We start from the raw sequence: 18917 nt of genomic DNA on the forward strand, positions 1-18917 counted from the left end.
TTACTGCTGTGGTAGTGGCTGATTTCTCCTTCCACTGAATGACTTTCATTTATCTTGCCCTCAGTGCATACAGCAAGGGATCCTACAGAGTACACTAGAGGTCCTGATGCACCTGTATTCATAAGCAATTACTACTCTGATGTGCTGCCGTATTTAGCGGTTGGGATAAATTTTTACATGGTTTATGAACTAATTTCTCCCCTCTCCTCCCCTGCCAAGATTTAGTATGGATTGGTTAGGGTGAAAGGGTTTGTGGAGGCCAGAACTACTGCTGCATGGACAAAGAACAGCACAAATGCTGCAAACTAGGAAGTTTTCTCCAGAAGCTACTTTATTCTGCAATTTCAATCATGCAATCCAGCTGTGACAGCACAGCAAAACAACATATTTACAAAACCAAGGGCAAGAGGTTATGGGGTGAATGTGCATCTCTCTGGGATCCCCATTCTCCTTCATTTTCTTCAGTCTGCAAAGGACTGATGGGGGAGCAGGAGAAAAGAAAACTGCCCCAAGGGTGGCACTGTCAAAACCTGCAACACAGCACAGAGTGGGCAGTGCAGGGATGGGCTGCTGAGTCAGTCTTTCTTGAGCCCTTGTATATTCAGTGGAGGTTACATGAAGGAACTGCTGGTCTGCACAACTTGTTTCCTCTTTTGCTGGGAAGAGACTGGCCTTGCCCTGCCCCATCTTTCAGAAGTGAACCTTGCGCTCTCCTCCATACATTGGGATGATCACTCCAACCTCCTTCAAATCTTCCTCTGCAGGTCCTGAAATGACATGGACATTCTTTGCTTTCCCCAGGTTTGTCCACCACTGAGGATCCTGGTCACTCAACTCTGTCCCATTAGAATGCGACTAACCAAGACTGTTCATTGCAAGCAAAATGCCCTGAACTGATGTGAGTGTTGAGGATGCGAGTAAAGGCGTGCAAAGCAGTGTCTGAGGGAGGAAAGGTGGAAGAGCCTGCCCTGAATGGTGCCGGAAAGACCGAATGAATGAAAGAAAGGGCCATATGCACTTCTGCAGGTCCAAAACTGGATCATGGGGGAGACATACAAAGGCACATGCTAATTAGCATGTGTCACAGCAGACTCAATTGGGCCTGCAGAGAATCTGCTGGAGCATGTTAATTAGCGTGCTCCAGCAGCCTCTGCATCACACCTTTTCAGCATCTCCACATTTCAAAATGGCTCATTTGATGAGATTTATTTAAATCAACCCACCACCATTTTGAAGCATGGAATGCTGAATACATGTGATGCTGCAAGCGCTTTAATTACAGCGGCTCTGAAAGCCTACACCTAGACATGGAGTAGCAGCCAGAAAGGCAGTGTGCTGGCCAGGGCTACCAAGGAGGTGGCCAGAGTTGAAGGATTACTGGGAAGGGGCTTGGCAGGTTACAGAGATGTGGACACTTTCACTGTCATGGAAGACTCCCTCTGCCTTTGAAAATGGTTAATGGCAGCAAGCATGTTACCTCAGACCCTCTCCCTGACCACGTGAGGCTAGCCTGCCCATTGGTACAGCAGGCATTACAACAGAGAATTGCGTACCTGGCATGGAGGACCCTTCATTCCATGACTCCTCCTCCAGCTGTTCAACCAGCATCACCTCTGTCATGTCTGGATCCCTGGAGTCCCCAAAGAGACCTTGCAATCCCAGCAAGATCTCTGCCATTGCCCAGACTGGCTTTGTGGTGTCCTGGTTTAGAATCATTGCTGTCCTCCATGGCTCTCATCACAGCACTGCATGCAGCCTCTGTGCTACCCAACAGCACATCAGGCTGCATGGAAAAGTGAGTAGGGAGGGTTCAGGTCCAGCTCTTTAGATATTGAGTTCACTTTCCATCCTACACCTGAAGCATGGCCCCAGCTTTATCTGCATCAAAACTACAGTCCCTCCACATCCTCATGGCTCAGCCCTCTGCTCCAAGAACTTACCTTCTCAGTTATAAAGCTCACTGATATAAAACTGCTGGACCAGCCCCTCAGGCCTGGTTCCAGTATGCTCTCTTCCAAGCCACACTAGCAGCTGAAGCAAAAAAAAGCTCAACTGGTACTGGAGTCTACTGCAATAAACACCATGTACACATCAGTGCCAGTACCTGTGCTCCACTACTTATGCAGGCAATGGATTTATTATGACCTCTGTATTAGGCAGTGCATAGCAAGCAGACAACTGGGGCCACCTACACAGTGGCCAGTGCACACAAGAAGGTGGGAACAGGACTCAGCACAATCAAAGCAACTATGCCAGCAAACTCCTGCCCACAGTGGCTGGGAACAGAACTCTAAAGTGAACAGGTCTCATTCAAAGAGAAGTGTGACAGCAAATGCATTACTGCATGGGGAGGGGGGTGGGGGGTGGAGTTGACAGCCATTCTCTTCAGCACACCTTGAACAACTCCTCTACAGTAGAGGAACCTTCAGATTCTACTGGCCAGGAAATACTACAGAGAAATGTAAAAAGACTTACAAAGGCCATACTTCTATCCTCTTCTGCAAGAGCCATAATGCTGTCACATCTCCTAGGCATAAGGGACAACTCCCTCACCTCAAGGAGGTGACTGACAGCTCTTTGCCTCCCCTCCAAGTACAGAAGATGGTGTGTCCCCCCACTTCTCTCAAGAAGGGGCTGCGAGCCCACCCCACCCATCCTTCCAGAGACCCGTCCTGGGAAATACTTACTTGCCATGCTGCCTCCCTCAGACACTCAGGGCTGTCACCTACCTGTTGAGAAGAAAACAGGAGAGTCAGGAATTGCACAAAGCCTCAGCGTGGCAGCCCCTTGATTCCACCAAATTGGAAGGAAAGCTAGCACTTTCTGGGGCCCAGGTTGGGGAAGCCTACTACAGTTCTTAGCTACATGCTCTTCCTCCCTGAGAAACTCTGATTTATTCAACATTTCCTAAAGGCATCTTTAGTACCTGCCATGATAAGCAGCCTGGCAGCTGACCCTGGAGCCTTTTCCAGATCATCCAACCTGCTTTCAGCCCTCCCAGCGTGCACTTCCATTCAGCCTCTGCTCCCTGTATCACAGCTCCCCATTCTGAGGTGTGACCCCAGAATGCCCTAAGCAACAGACCCTAAAGTCAACAGAAATTCCCATGTTCAACTCTCTGGGAACAACATGCACCACTTCAGCCAGGAATGAGGAAAAAGCACATCCTCATGGCTTGTTACTCATCAGTTGTGCAGAAGATAAAGCACACATCCCAGTCCGTACCTTTTACCCAGTTGCCTCTTATCGTCTAGCCTTAGGAGGGGAGGGGGAAAGAAACATGCAAGCTCACAAAAAGTGCTTTTCAGGTTGTGTCTAACACCCAGCTCCATCCTGCGGTCAGGCAGAGAGCTCCTCCTTGCCAGGGAAAGCTCTTCCTACTGGTTTGAGAGCACAGAGCCCAATCCTGCAACCTGCTAAATAGCCTCAGCTCTCAAACTTGAGAGGGATCAAGGTCACTCAAACAGTTCACAGGATCAGCCCTGTAAAATACGAACCCTGGTTGCCTAGAAGCATGCAGAACCCAAAGCCAGCCAACATTCTGAAATCAAGTAAGATCACCTCACCAGAGGAGAGGTCTGATGACAGTTGGCTTACAAAGCTTGCAGTCACCAAGCTACTGGGCTGGAAAAATGGCCCTGAAACTTACTAGCTTTAGGATTAATACCCAGGCAGATGACAAGGGAACACTCCTACACAAGCCCTGCCTGGTTTGATAGTTTCTAGGGGTAGGGACCACCTGTTTGTTCTGCATTTATACAGCAACTAGCAGAAGTGCACACTGGCCCACACGTTGAGCTCCTGGACACAAATACTAGAAACAAATGTCTTAAAAATCCAGGAATTTCATCTTTCCAGCAGCAGAAAGCAGCTGTTTCTGATCTCGGAGAAACATGGAGACTGATCCTCACAAGCCGCCTTTCTGCTTACCCCTACTGCGCCTACCACTCAACACCACAACTCCATTCCTTCAACATGGCAGCAGTCCCTGTACTAAGAATGATTAGAAAAAACAGAGTAAGTCTGCAGATGATCAAAGTAAAGCTTTCCAAGGCATGGAGCAATGGCGCTCGCAGTCTGCAAAAAGACTGACTGCAGAACTCAGGCTGGAACTGAGCTAAGGAGATAATAAGTGTGAGAACTGCCTGCTCACATGCCACCACAGTCAAGTGCAGGTGCTTTTAGGGCTGGAAAATTTGTTTTTGTCCCTCTCTTTTTCTAAACCTCTGGACGAGCAACCCAGGAAAGAAGCTATGACATGAAGTGGCAAAGCCCTGGGATCCTGAAGTGTCCTCCAGGATCTTCCCTGAAAAACAAGATGGTTGCTGATGTCAGCCCTGAGCAGAAACAACCCTGGCTACTATTTCCTTAGTCCTGTTTTCATTAAGAAAAAAAAAATCCATGTGATGAGGGAAGGGTGGGTGCAAGGAGAGGGCTGCCCACAGATCCCTGTCCTCTCCTGCACTTCCAAGTGACATGTAGCTTTATACCTGTGTCCCCTCTGAAGCCCACCCTGCCAACGCTGGGACAATGCCGGGGGGGGGCATGCCACTGTTCCAGCCCGACCCTAGAGAGGGACCGGGCTGGGGCAGCTCGCGGGCAACCCCCACTAGAGCAGCTAGGGGCTGGCAGCGGGCGGCCGCGCTCCCACTGGAGACCCTCCCCCACCCACCCGTGCACGCGGCTGCGGGGCCCTTCAGCGTGCGACGCCTCCCCGGGGCTCCTCCAGCCCCTTTCCGTGCCCGGCGCCTCTTTTCCACCCCTGGCGGGGGGTGCAGTTTCCCCCCCGCGGAGGATCTTCCTGGCCGGGGGCGGACAAGCCTGGTCCCCGCCCCCGCGTGCTTCCCTCCGCTATAAATACCGCGGCCACAGCAGGTTGCCATGGCGACAGCGAGGAGGCGGCAGGGATGCGCCGCTAGGCTGCTGTTGCCGCTGCCCGCCCCTGCGCTGGGGCCACGCGGCGGCCCCGGAGCTCCCGTGGGGGGTGGGGGGAGGAGAAGCGGAGGCTGCTGACTCGTGGGGGAGGGGCCCCGAGACCGGGGAGAGGGCGAGGAAATGCCTGCCTGCCTACCTGCCTGCCCTGCCCTGGCCTGGCTCCCGCCCCCGCCCCGAGTACCTCATGCCCCGCGGCGCGTCCAACCGGCAACTCCCACCCGAGCCTCAGCAGCCGCCACCCGCTGAGAGAAGGGGGCGGAGTCGCGCCGCCCGCCTTGACCAACACCAAAACAAGACGGTGGCAACGAACCAATCACACGGACGCTAAGGCGGTGGCGCTCCTTCCCATCTGCCCAATCGCGGGGCGCGGAAGAGGGGCGCCGCCTTCAGTTGTAACCAGTCGTGGGCTGGGAAGGTGGGGCCTTGCCCCTGCCGCGTCCAATCAAAGATGCTCTGGCAGGGGTTGTTTAAGAGTGGGGTGCGGGGGCTGCTGTCTCTGGGGTTTGGTGGTGCTAGTGGCGTCTGAGCTCGAGGCGGGGCGCTCGCCGGGGGGAGCCGGGAGCCCCGCCTGGGCCGCGCTGTGCGGGGTTTCCTCTGCTGCTGCCCGGGTGGGGAGGTAGGTGCGCTCTGGATGCCGCCTTCGTCCGGGCAGCCACTCTGCTGCCAGGCGCTTGGTGCGGCCCTCTGCGCTCGGGTCCTGCTGGAAGAGAGTGCGGGTGCAACGGGCCGGCCCTACCTGCTGGACCCCTGCACTCATCGGGCCAGCTCCAAGCATGCTGCCTTGCTAGGAGGCGGTGAAGTCGGCAGGCAGCTGCTTTTGGGTGCAACAGAAAGTTCAGGCAGTGGTTGGTTAGCCAAGGGTGTTACCTGTATCGATGTCTGTTCAGCTTCTTTAATAGTAATATTAATAATAAATGTATTTCATGTTCCAGGTCAAATCAGTTCCAAATCGTATCAATTTGAGCAGAATTCAGTTGTTCCAAACACCATGTATGGTGCTATAACCATAAGATGGGTAAGACTGACTCCATCATGGAAGGCCATGGGCCATTTACTCACGGAGATGGGAGCACAGGTGGTATTTTCCTCCATCCCCCTGGTAAGTGGACGGAGTAGACGCTACGAGGCCTGTATCGGTGTAGTTAACTGGTGTCTTTGGAGCTGGTGCTACGAGGCGGGCTTTGGATTTCTGGACAATGACCCATATTTCTGGGCTGAGTGCATGCTGGGGTGGGATGGACTACATCTCTCACTCAAGGGTAAATGCATTTTTTCCTCTAGGTTGGCTGATCTCATTTGGCAGGCTGTAAACTAGCTTTGTTGGGGGAAGGGGCCACCCAAGGAGAAAGGGATGTTTTGCCAACTAGCAAGGTGACAGGAGAAACAGAAACCCAGGTAAGCAACAACAGGCACAGCAGTCCTGGGAGCAGGGGGGAGGTACATGCACTCTCAGGAGGCCTCACATGTCTGTACACTAATGCACGTAGTATGGGGGGCAAGCAGGAGGAACTTTGCCTTCTGATAGCAGGGAAAAATCCAGACTTAGTGGGGCTCACAGAAACCTGGTGGGATCCTACCCATGACTGGGTGGTGGGCATTCAAGGATACATACTATATAGAAAAGACAGGACTGAAAGGAAAGGTGCGGGGGTCGCCCTCTATGTCAAAGAGCAACTCACATCGTCAAGAATTAGCCTTGGGGCAGAGGAAGAGGCACTATGGGTCAAATTTCAAGAGGGGGCAAGGCAAAAGGGATCTTACAGTGTGTTTCAACTATAGAGCACCCTGCCAAGGGGTTGAGTTGGACCAGGATTTCTCAGTACAGCTTATGGAGGCAGTTGGGTCTAGGGATGTCATTGTCATGAGGGACCTAAACTATCCAGATATCTGCTGGGAGGAACAGTCAGCCAGGTCTGACCGTTCGCGTAGGTTTCTAGCTGAAATACAGGACCACCTTATCTAGGAGGTTCACAGCCCCGCTAGGGGAGATGCCTTGCTGGACCTGGTCTTGGCCACTGGGGATGACCTGCTGAGGGGACTGCAGGTCCTTGACCACCTGGGTGACAGTGATCATCGCCTGCTGGAATTCACCATCCAGCGCAGGATGTTGAGGGCTTATACCAAGACTAAACCCCCTGACTTCAGAAGGGCCAACTTCAATGAATGTAGGAGATTAGTGAGGGAGGTGCTGAGGGCCCAAAATGTAGAGGATATGGGAATCCATGAGGGATGGTCATACCTTAAGGGGACGATCCTCCAGGCTTAGAGTATGACAGTCCCTGAGAGAAAGAAGAGGGGAGGTAAGAGAGCTCTGAAACCCCCATGGCTCAGCAAAGGCATTCGAGAATGCCTGAGGGCCAAAAGGGAGGCGTAAACCCGGTGGAAGAGAGGGGTTATCATCAAGGAGGAATACTCCTCCTTGGCCCATGAGTGTAGGAGGGCCATTAGGAAGGCCAAGGTGGGGGTGGAGCCCAGACTAGCGACCAGGATTAAGGACAACAAAAAGTCCTTCTTCAAATACATTGGGAGTAAGAAGAGGGCACCGGGTAATGTAGGGCCCCTGTTAAACTCAAATGGTAATCTTGTGGCTATGCCAGATGAGAGCCGAAATTTTTAACAAGTTCTTTGCCTCTGTTTTCTTAGACAGGGACCAGGACAGCTCTCCAGGTAGGGGCAATCTTGGGGATAGCACTGCCAGGCCTTGGGTCTGCGCAGAAGTAGTTGGGGATCTTCTGGAAGGGGTGGATGTTTTTAAATCTGTGGGCCCTGATGCTCTCCACCCACCGGTGTTGAGGGAGCTGGCGGGGGTCATTGCTGTGTGCCCTTAGCCCGGCTATACAAGCGATTGTGGTCCATGGACCAGGTGCCCAGAGATTGGAAACTAGCTAATGTGGTTCCCTTTTATAAGAAAGGGAGAAAGGAAGACTCAGGAGACTATAGCCCCATAAGCCTCACATCAGTCTTGGGGAAAATCCTTGAAAAAATTATCAAGGATCACATCTGTGAGGGGCCAGCAGGGGAGATCATGCCCAGGGGAAATCAACATGGGTTCATCAAAGACAGGTCCTGCCAGACCAACCTGATGGCCTTTTATGACCAGGTAACTAAATCACTGGATGATGGTATTGCCGTGGATGTAGTCTTTCTGGACTTTAAGAAGGCCTTTGACACTGTCTCTCACCCCATTCTCATTAATAAATTGAGCAACTGTGGCACTGATGCCTACACATTTGGATGGGTCAAAAATTGGCTGATGGGGCGCCCCCAGAGAGTGGTGGTGGATGGGTCGTACTCGACCTGGCAGGATGTGAATAGTGGGGTCCCCCAGTGCTCGGTCCTGGGGGCCTACACTGTTCAACATCTTCATCAGCGACTTGGACGATGATTGGCAAACTTGGACAACATGTTTTCCACCAGGAAAACACATTGTCCAAGTTTGCTGATGACACCAAGATGTGGGGAGAGGTAGGCACACTCGAAGGGAGAGAGTGGCTGCAATTGGATTTAGACAGACTACAGAAGTGGGCAGATGGTAATAGGATGGGGTTCAATGTAGATCAATGCAGGGTGCTGCACCTGGGGAGAAGGAATCCACAGCATACATACAAGCTAGGGAGCTCCCCCCTTGTGAGCACAGAAGTGGAAAGGGATCTTGGAGTCATTATTGACTCCAAGATGAACATGAGCTGCCGATGCCAGACCGCAGCCAGCAAAGCCAACCACACCTTGTCATGCATCCAAAGATGCATCTCAAGCCAGTCCAGAGAGGTGATACTCCCCCTCTATGCAACATTGGTCTGGCCACAATTGGAGTACTCCATCCAGTTCTGGGCACTGCACTTTAAGAAGGATGTGGCCTGCCTTGAGAAGGTTCAGAGGAGGGCCACCTGCTTGGTTGGAGGGCAACAGGGCAGGCCCTGTGAGGAGAGGCTGAGGGACCAGAACCTGTTCAGCCTCAGCAAGCAGAGGCTGAGGGGCGGGACTTGGTGGCTGTCTACAAACTCGTTAGGGGAGAGCAGCAGCAAATAGGAAGAGTCCTATTCCCCCCACAGCAGCACCTGGGGTGATGGGGAACAATGGCCAGAAGCTGCTGGAGAATCGGTTCAGGTTAGAGATTAGGAGGCACTATTTCACTGTTAGGGTAGCTAGAATCTGGAACCAACTTCCTAGGGAAGTGGTCCTCACTCCTATCTTGGGTAAATTCAAAAAGAGGCTGGATGAACACCTGTCTGGGGTCATGTGATCCCAGCGTGTGCTTCAGCCAGTGGTGGGGTGTTAGACTAGATGATCTATTCATGTCCCTTCTGACCCCTACTATGAAACCAGCCAGCATCCTCCATCCCAGGCTCTTACCCTGGGACTTCAGATACTCCCAAATTCATTGGCAGGCATCCTACATGCAGACCTGAGCCCAGAGAGCTTGGGATTCAGCTGCCCTCACTTGATCTTAGTTCACAAAGACTTTTTTTTTTTTTTTTTAAGGAAAAGTTTGTTGTGTTCCAAGACAAATCAGCCAAATCTATTTCAGATCCATGAATCATTTAAGAACCATATATGGCCCTACTACCAGCAGACATCTTCCACCTCCACCTGGAGATTCGAATGTTTCCAGATCATTTGGTGGGCATTCTACGTGCAGACCCAAGCCCAGATGCTTGGGGTTCAGATGCCCCTAGGTTTTGCTTGCCCTCGGCCATATGGCTGCAGAAGCAAGCTAAGGAGGAGTCTCCCAGTTCCATAAAGTGGGTGCAAAGCCAAGATCTTCCCAGTGGAAGAAAGTGTGGGAATTACGCTTTCCCACTGGAAGAGAAAGTGGGAGGGATACATGACTTCTGTGGGTACTACCCCATGCCAGAAAGGTGGCTAACCCCTGTCCCTGGGAAAACCATCATGGTGATTGACAGAGGTGATTGATCATCACCTCCCCTGCAAGGTGATCTGAGTCTAGGCTTTGCTGCCTCAAGCACCCTGCAGGGGCTTTTTACTGCAAGTGCCCTGGCCACGTCCTTGCCGCTCACAGAGGGTGATTACCACCATCAAGCCTCTGAGTACCGAGCTCACAGGCATTGCCCAGAGATTTCTTGCCCTTTTTTTGCTCATTCTCCTCTTTAGGTCTCCTTAGCTCTCTTAGGTCTCATTTGCCTCGGATCATTCAACTGTCCAGTTGCTGAGGTTCTCTTAGATCTTAGCAGCAAAGGAAGATGGGCTGCTAATTTAGCTGTATGATTGCTTTTAAAGAAGCACAAGGAAACTTGAAACCTGGACGATGAGTGCTCCTGGTCTGATCTGTGCTCACAGCTTCTCTGTTTGATTCTCTTTGCATAGCAGGTCTGTGATCTACAGTTGACAAGCTGCTGAGATATGGAATGTAACAGATCTCAACAGAAACTGTCCACTGGTCTGGGACTGAAGGGTAACCATGAGCTTGACTTGTGCCTCCTGCCCATAGTTGCTGTATAGCAGGGGCAGGCAAAATATGGCCCACTAGCCACATCTGGCCCTGGCCCATGGAGCATCATTGTAGTGTGAGTGTGTTCGTAGGGTGAGTCCCACATGCACACCCCACCGTGCACATGCACCAACACCCCTCCTTCACACTACCATACACACAGACCCAGAACACCCACACACCTTCACATCCCAGCCACCCTCCCCTGCACACACAGCCCCCCATAAGCCCCATACCCACCCACATGCTTCCTCACCCCACACCTGTCCACCCTCCAGACACATCCGCATCCTCCCCACATACCACCCACAGCCCCCGACAAACCTATACCCACCCCCCTATAATATACAAGAGTAAGACTGCATTTTAAGCTATTATATACAATTACCTCTATGTACACTACACAAACGCATGTAAACCAGGACAAAAGTATCTTTTTAAATCAAATTAATGAATGTTTTAGATATTCTAAAAAGTGAATATAATTTGGTATTTTTCTGGTTCTGAGATAGCCAAACCCTTTGCTGAAAGGCATACTTCCATGGGCAAAGGGAGAAACTTCTGGTGGCAAAGGTCAGGGGTTAGGGGCAGGACTTCCAGTCACAAGATGGCAACCAAGGGGCAGAGCTACCCATGTGGCCCTCAACAGCTTGCCAAAACTTGCTAATCAGCCCTCCAGCCAAAATAATTGCCCACTCCTCCCCTGTAATCTCCTGCAGTGGATCTAGCGTTGTACACATGAACATTGCACAGACTAGATTTTAACTCTCAGTGCAGTCCATAAAAAAAAAAAAAAAAAAAACTCCCACTAAAGTCAGTAGGAGTCAAATCAAGCCTAACAGGGGCTTGATCCTGTGAAATAAATTCACTCCGAGTAAAAAGAGCCTAGTACGTAATGGGAAGAAAACAGGTCTATTTGTTGGTGAAACAAGCCTTATGAAAAATTAAAAACTGAACACTGCCAGGTGCCTTTGGAAATGCCTGAGCCGCTGCCTAGCTTCTCAGAGCCCTAGCTTGAACTGTTCTCCATGGCATGCTGCCTGCCTCATTTTTTTCCTAAGATATTTGTGGTTCAAATGGGGCTGGGGACTGTGCTAGAAAGTGGCCAAGCAGAGGGACAGGCACCTTTACCTACAAATGAGAACTGATGTCAACACTGCTGATGGATACTCAGGATTTGGCTTTGCAAAAGCAGAGGGAGAGGCAAGCAGCTAAGTCCTTGGAGTTGCTGGCCCAGGCCCAAGGCTCCCCGCATTTGGGACAGCCTAGTGTTCAGCAGGGTCATCAATCTTTAATCCAGAGCACAAGGTATTTCTTTGTGAGTTTCATGTGTAGCTGAACCAAAGCTGGAAGGCGAGACACCCTCAGAAGGTTTGGGAACTAGCTTCGCCACTGGAAAACAATATCTCAAGAGTCTGACAGTCTTGAACTTTGCAACATTCATCCTCTCCCTCCTCAACACTGCCCCCTCCACCTCAAAATTCAGCAAGGCGGGGAAGTGTGCTACTTCTAGTGCTCACTAGGGGTCAGCAGGAGCTCATGCTGGAAAAGAAATGGATACCACAACTGGAAAAGAGATGGAAAACCAACACTGCTTCAGGGGATATGATTATCTTCCCCTCTCCCATATAAGCTCAGTTAATGGCTGTGGTGTTTTCAGAACTGTGCCTGTTTTGCTGCAGAGGTTCAGTTTCAGTGCAGAGGTGCATGCACAAATACAGTGCAGTATGCTACAAGCACAATCCCAAACCTAGCACCATCTCTAAACAGGAGAAAAGGTCACCCCTGTGGGATGCTGCAGTGTATTCTGTTTCAGGGTTACACAATGCAGTAGGAAGCCCCTGGCTGGAGTTGCACCATGGGCAATGCTGGGCCATTGGAGGTGATGGTTAAAATGCCACAAGGTGCAAATCCATGTTCCACTGCAATGAGGACCAACCTTTTTTGGCAGATATGCCACACATTAAGCCCAATGCCCTTGAGTGCCACTCTGATCCACTTCCCCTGCTCAATTTGCTGCTCTTTCTGCTCCTTGCCCTGTTCCATGTTCTGCTCCCTGCCCTATCTGCCATTGTGCTGCCTGCCACCTACCCGGTCTGCAATGTGCCATACATAGTCTGTCAGCTTGTCAGATGTGCCACAGGTTGTCCTCCCTTCTACTGCATTGGCACAATGCAGCTCACAAGCAGTGATGGTGGCACTTTGTTTGCTGGGTAGCACAAGGGCTGCCTAATAAGCTGAGTCAAGGTGAGCAAAGGTTTAAGAGTGGTATCCCTGGGAGCGAGTTGTGAGTATGGAGCCAATCACCTTCAGTTAGCTGGTTCTACCACAGTCCAGGAGAGCATGGGGTGGAAACCTCGCCAGGTGCTGTCTGTTTGGTAGCCTAGGAAATGAAACAAAGCACCTTGCTGTCCTGTCTATTGGGCTGCCATAGTCTGATGCAAAGGGCTGTGCTGCCCCTTCAGTCTCAAATAAGCCCCCAACACTCTCCTTTGCTTCCTTGCTAGATGGGAGGATGTTCTCACAGCTGGATCATGTCTTCAGACTATCAGACATCCTGCGCACTGTTCCTAGACTAGCTGGTCTCTAAACAGGAGCCAAAGGATTGAGATCTTAAAAGCAGTGTCTTTCCTTCCTTTTTCATTCTCTGCTATATTGTATTCTTGGCAAAGCATCAGACACCAGGGAACATTCAACCCAGCCTTAGCCCTCCAGCCCAGAGCAGCACTGGTGTCATCACTCCATCTGCTCAGGCAGCCTGGTTCACTGCGTGGGGCAGCAGCTGCTATTGCTGGAATGGAAATCCATGTCCCTCAGGGCACGGAGACAGTTCCTGAGGTAACCAGCACCCTGAAAACTTGTAGAGGAAAGAGATGAGCCCCTGGGGGGTGCAGGATTTCCAGGGGATGGTGCTGAGCCGTTGGTCTTTGGGCTCAGGCCAAGTCACTGAGTGTCTTGGGCTCTGACTGGATTTTTTTCTCTTTGGCTGGAAAGTGCCAAATTCCTCAGGAAAACAAATGTAAAAATGCATGGGGGAGGAGGGAGAAGGTGTCCTGGACTTCTTTATTTTACTGCTTCTTGGTCCAATGTAGATTTTTCCATAAGCATGAGGGTATTTTCCTCTCATCTGTCAGTACCACAAGCTGCTTCAGGATCTGAAACCAAGCTGGGGCTGGCTGGTGAATCACCCAGGATGAAAGATTCTGCAGCCGCAACAGAGTGACAAAGGCCTAGATGATGCATGAGCCAGAGTATGCTCAGCAGGGAAAGCTATTTGGGGCCCTCTGAGGCAGGACTGTCCTGGTGGATACCCACACAGGTGCCAAACCCATATAGCTGGTTATTGTGGGACCTGTCGGTATATGGACGCTTAGCTCACAGCCCAAGAGGCCTGTTTGGATGTTGGCTTCAACACACTAAGGTGGGCACTGTGAGGTAGGGGAAGAGTGGCCCTCACATAGGACTTCTCTGAACTATGCCTGCACAACTGTAGATGCCTGGCTGCACATAGTCTGAAATGGGGGGGGGATCTCTCCTCCCTGTCCCCAAAGCCAGGAGCCCCAGCTCCTTTGCTCCACTTCTGTAAGAGTCCACTTCCAGCTGCAGTTCCACAGAACCTAGACCCCATCTGGCATAAGTGACTGCACTACGCACCTGCTTCAGAGAGGCACCAGCAATGATGTAAGCTGCTTTCCTACAGTCCTCAGGTACACATTGGAGGAGCCAGCCCAAAGATAGCCTCCTCCAAGGGAAGTGACTTCCAAGCCCACTGGAAACCACCTCCCTCAGGAGCCAGGATGTGACACAGACAGAGGTAAGACAGTCAGTGACAGAAGCAGGACTAGCCCTCTGCTCTTGATCCCAGCCAGGAGCACCAGACCACACTTTCTGATCTTTCTTTGGGCTGGCCCTCAGCCTTGCTGCATTTGGCCACAAGATGGGGCTATTGGAGCGGTTTGATATAAAATGTTGAGTCCCAGCAGATGCTATGCTCTAAAGTCAAAGCATGCTGAGAACTGGGGACCCTCAGTGCAGCCTCCTTACCCCCCAGATACCATCCCATTCCCATTCAAGGCAGCCCAGTGCCTAGCCAATGGCCAGAAATGCTGGCACCGCCTTGCTCCTTCCTGTGCTAGGGCATCAGCTGGCAACAGAGGCCCTTCCAGTTCCATGGCCCCTTTACCACTCTGGGATCAAGTCTCCAGCCAGTCACTTCCCACGTAGGCTGAGCTCTTCCTGGTGCCTAGAAGACGCAGCCAAACCAAGGGTCTGAGCAAAAACAGCTCCTAATGTGGAGGTTGCTGCTGCCTCTTGGTCTCCAGCCATACTCCAGCCTTCCCCCACTTTGGCATAGGATGTTGTGATGATTTTGCCCCATCCCCCCTGGAACCCCTTCCTGTCCTCTACTGTGAGGAACAGACTTCCTGGTGATGGGATAAAGAAGACATTTCCCAGGACCCCTGAGGTTACAGCATCTTAAACTTTATTGCATGCTTCAGCCCAACATACACATTAGCCACTGGAATACCAAGGCTCAGGCCCAATGTAAGTGTGGGAGCTTCCAAGCTCTGCCTGGGCCCCACAACTCACAACCTTCCAGGCAGGGCTCTGGGCCCTCACTCTTCTCCCTGACCCTCTCAGAAAGGCTCTGGTACAACAGGACAGGCCCATCCCACCCACACCTCTCACAGGACATTGGATATGCTCAGGAGTGGTCATAATCTGAAGCACAGATGGGGCCCTACACCTTTGGCAGAGATGTTGGCACACCCTGCTGTGATGCCTACAGATGCCTACTCCTGGAACACCCTGAAGTGAACTGCACCCCCTGCTGGAGACCTACAATGCTGTTCCCCATCCCACTTCCAACCATGGTGAGGATTTCCCCTCTCAGTGCCAGCTGCTTTGGGTCAGGTCCTGAGTACTGCAATAGCAAATGGCCAGGTCTGCTAGATTCCCTTTGCACTCATGCATGCCCCCAGTGGGAGGGAACCCTGTGGGTGACAGCCACTTTTCAACCAGCCAGTGTAAAGTCTCAGCTCTGCACGAGAAGGAGGCCACAATTTGCCACTCTGGCTGGGTCTTTCCCACGTGTGCTGGGTGCCTCAGGGTTCATTTCAGACAGGGCTGGCAGGCATCTACCCCATGCAATAGCATCATCTCCCCTGCTTGCTTCCCCGTATCCTCCACCTGCCTTTCCTCCCCCCCGTACTCCTCTTCCTCCACCTCCTCCTCTTCCTCCTCGCTGTCAGAGTCCTCATAGAGGTTGATGGTGGCTTGCACTGGGAAGTTCTCCAGCAGTTTCTCGCCCTCGCTGTACAGGTAGTCAAAGGACTTGGACTTCGGCCAGAAAAGTCTGGGGGAAAAACAGGCTTGAGAAATACAAGTTCTCTCACTTCCTCCTGGTAACAGCTAAGGGGAGGGAAGGCCCAGCCTGTCCTGCCAGGGGCCCTGTCTGGGACAATGGACGGTATGGGAGGGCATTAGAGAAGGGCAGGGACAGGGCTGGCTGTGAGAAGTAGTGGAGTAGCAGGAGCGGCAAGTCAGGCATGAGGACACTAGGAAAAGGGGGGCAGGGCTGGGAGAGCAGGGGGAGCTTCAGCATTGCTGCTTGTGTGAGATTGACATGACTGTAGCCAGCACCATTGGCCCCTCATTTCCAGGAGCTCTAAACTCCCCCATCAATGACAGGAAGCAGGCACCAGCACATGGGGTCCATCCTGCACACGTACCTGACAGGGTGCCGGAAAAGCGCCAATGCTTTGCTGGGCTCATCATCCTCCATCACCTCACCACCATAGGCCTTGGGAAACAAAAAGCAGGGGTTGGGATGTGCCATTTGCAATACACACACCACAGTCCTGCCCCAGAGTGAGGTTAGTGGTGGTGCAAGGGTTGGGTGAATGTAGCTGGTGCAATGGGCTCAAATGGAGAGGACTTGGATGCAACCAAGACAAGGAACAGTTCAGCTGAACAGTAGGAACAATCCCCTTGTCCGTCGGTTCCATCAGCCTGGAGCCAGCTCCTAAGTGGAGCAGCCACAGCCCCGTCACTTGAGTGATTAACCCTAGAGGAGAACTGAGCTCTATCCAGAGTAGTGGCCTGTCTCTGAGAGGAGCCAGCACCAACTTCATCAGAGAGTGAAACACTGAATGGTTTTTCCCTCCCATCAGGGACAGCCCTCTCCTGCCAATGGGCACTGGATGGCAGGTGCCCCCAGGCTCAAGGGCTCTTGTTGAATTCCTTTGATTGTGTGACCTATGCTAATGCAGGAAGTTCTTGATGCAAAGTGAATCCAGTTGGATAGTGCTAAAGCCCTTGGCCTTGGCAGCAGCCTTGGAAATTCACTGCCACAGGATATAACCAGCTCCAGATCTGCATCTTCCCCACATCCCCTTGTTCTTGGGTTAGATCCAGGCCAGCCCCAGCCCCAGCCCCAGCCAGTTCACTGCAAGGACCAGCTGTATACTGGCAGGGACAGGAAATCTCCACACAGGCCTTGCCAGCTCTAGATGCTACCATGTTGGGTGTTCCCCAGAGACTCTCACCAGGGAGCAGTCAGGGATCAAGAAGAAGCTCTGAGGAGTGACAGGATGAGAGGAAAAGGAGGGAAGTTTTGGCTAAATAGTAGGGAAAGCCTCAAGACTAGGAGACCATGGAATCTGTCTCAGGGAGGGGTGGGCTTAGTGCCTCAGGGGCTGCACTGCAGGCATGATGTGAGGGGCCAGATGCCCTCTTGAGGCTTTCCATCTCCCCTGGATCTGTGCATCCTCTGCCTGGCACCATTCTCCCCAAAGCTGACAGGACAGGGTTAAGGGAACTTAACCAGTGAGAACACACTGGTCACTCCCTGCCCCTCAGGAGATTGCACACAGCCAAGTAGGCTGCCCATACTGCATGGCCCACAGAGCAGATGCCAACCCCATGATGGGGTTGAACCTGCTCCCTAGGCCCCAGGGTAGCCACAAGGACCCCGCAGCCTTCACCCCACTGGCAAGACTGAGGAGAAAATGAAGGCACTGGCTGTCACTCTCATGAGGGTTTTATCCACTGTAATCTCCCCATGAGCCAAATCCCTGCCCAGCACTAGACTACCCCCCAAAGGAATTCCTGCCCTGGCCCAAGCAACAGGCCTCCCTTTCACACTTCAACAGAGGCCTCTGTGTTTGCTCAAGAGGCCTTAAACACATGCATCCTCCAGAGCTCCCATAGGCAAGGGGCCATGTGTGGGTTTGAGCCAGCAATCCCTTTAGAGCTTGGCAGTGCCCTACACAGTTGACAGCAGGAGGAAGTTTCACATCACAGCTGCTTGCCTTCAGAAAGAAGGACCCCCCCACACCACCCCTCCCACATCCCAGAAGGCTCCAGGAGAGGGAAGCCCTGATGTGAGGGCTTGAGGCCAAGATGAACCCTCCACTAAGGAAGGAAGGGATGGGCAGGGTCTATAAGGGAGTCAAGGAGTGCCAGCTGCCTGCTCTCAGGGAAGTGGTGCAAACAGGGCTCAGCAAGGTAAAGTTGCCTGCTGGCACTAGCCAAAGCTGCAGCTGACCCAGCCAAATGCTGTAACCAGGAAGCAGTATTTGTAGGCTCCAAACTCGGCACCAGCAGGGATGCTGTAGGACAGTGTCCCTAGTCAAGCAGCAGTCATGGTACCCTTTGGCCAAGCATAGGAGGCATCCACTCTGCCTTGCCCTGGCCCCTGCATGCAAACCCTGGTTATCTGCCCTCCTGGCACTAGCTCTGGCCCACTGTATCACGGGAAAAGTGACAGTGCTGAACTTTGGGGCCATGTCCCAGTGTCTCCAAGGGCTCCCTCAAGCAAGACTCATCCTGAACTGGAAAAAATTGATCCAGGATGAGCAGTGTAAATAGTGTAATTGAGCCCAGTTAGACAAGGGCCCCAGCTGTTTTAGCAGCTCTTTAACTGACTGGTGATTGTCAGTCTCATGGCTGATGTTAAAAGGGGTTCTAGCAAAGGTTTTTTTCTGCCTTGGATTTCTAAGGGCTGATGCTGAATCTTTGCAGGATCCCCCAGAAGGCAAACCATGTCCCTCATCTTGCTGCATCTGCTGAGAGGACATGGTACAGAAACTGCTGGGGGTCACAATGACCTCCCAACCTGGAAGGATTATGGCTACACCTAAGCAGCTCTGCACTTAGGCAAGTGATTCAACCAGACACGCAGCAGAGCTTGTCAGCCCTTGTGAAGAACTGAATGAGCAGTGGTGCAAACTACTTGGTGTCTGTGGACCCTGTGGGGGGGATCTCAGACTTCGCTCTCTGAAATTTTGTCTGTTTAGCCAGAGGTCCAGAAGTAAGTGTTAGACTCACTGTGTCCATCTCGTCCTCCTTCTGCTTTGTAATACCCTCAGCAGTGGGCAACCATGGTCTCCAAAGGGGCAGGGATCTGCGGGAGCAAGAGAAGGAGAAAGGTCTTGCTTGGACAAGTCAAGGAGCTTTGTGTCTTTGAGAAGCCCCAACTCACCCCAGCAGAGAGCAGCATCCCTGCCAAGGTGCACCCTCCTCCCCCCCA

General features: G+C 52.2%; 2 protein-coding genes across 5 annotated transcripts in view; both read right to left on the reverse strand.

Annotated features, from left to right (window-relative positions):
* Window positions 1-5221, reverse strand: part of PRRG3 (proline rich and Gla domain 3) — a 14304-nt gene extending 9083 nt beyond the window's left edge. Inside the window, exons 1-3 of one of the 4 annotated variants that reach the window (XM_019521425.1) lie at window positions 5117-5221; window positions 4154-4306; window positions 2688-2729 (exon numbers count right to left, since the gene is read on the reverse strand). In XM_019521425.1, the coding sequence (XP_019376970.1) occupies window positions 2688-2694 (7 nt within the window). In that variant the 5' untranslated portion in view covers window positions 2695-2729; window positions 4154-4306; window positions 5117-5221. The other 3 variants (XM_019521424.1, XM_019521428.1, XM_019521426.1) reach the window with 3 other exon arrangements.
* A 9635-nt stretch (window positions 5222-14856) lies between these two features.
* Window positions 14857-18917, reverse strand: part of LOC109300671 (protein ripply1-like) — a 10051-nt gene continuing 5990 nt past the window's right edge. The window contains exons 2-4 of the mRNA XM_019521429.1: window positions 18716-18791; window positions 16117-16187; window positions 14857-15740 (exon numbers count right to left, since the gene is read on the reverse strand). Coding sequence (XP_019376974.1) covers window positions 15497-15740; window positions 16117-16187; window positions 18716-18791 — 391 coding nt within the window. The 3' untranslated portion in view covers window positions 14857-15496. The remainder of the gene's footprint in view (window positions 15741-16116; window positions 16188-18715; window positions 18792-18917) is intronic.

This window comes from Gavialis gangeticus, unplaced genomic scaffold (genome assembly GCF_001723915.1).
Source record: "Gavialis gangeticus isolate Ggan-Ray unplaced genomic scaffold, GavGan_comp1, whole genome shotgun sequence".
Classification (NCBI taxonomy): domain Eukaryota; kingdom Metazoa; phylum Chordata; order Crocodylia; family Gavialidae; genus Gavialis; species Gavialis gangeticus.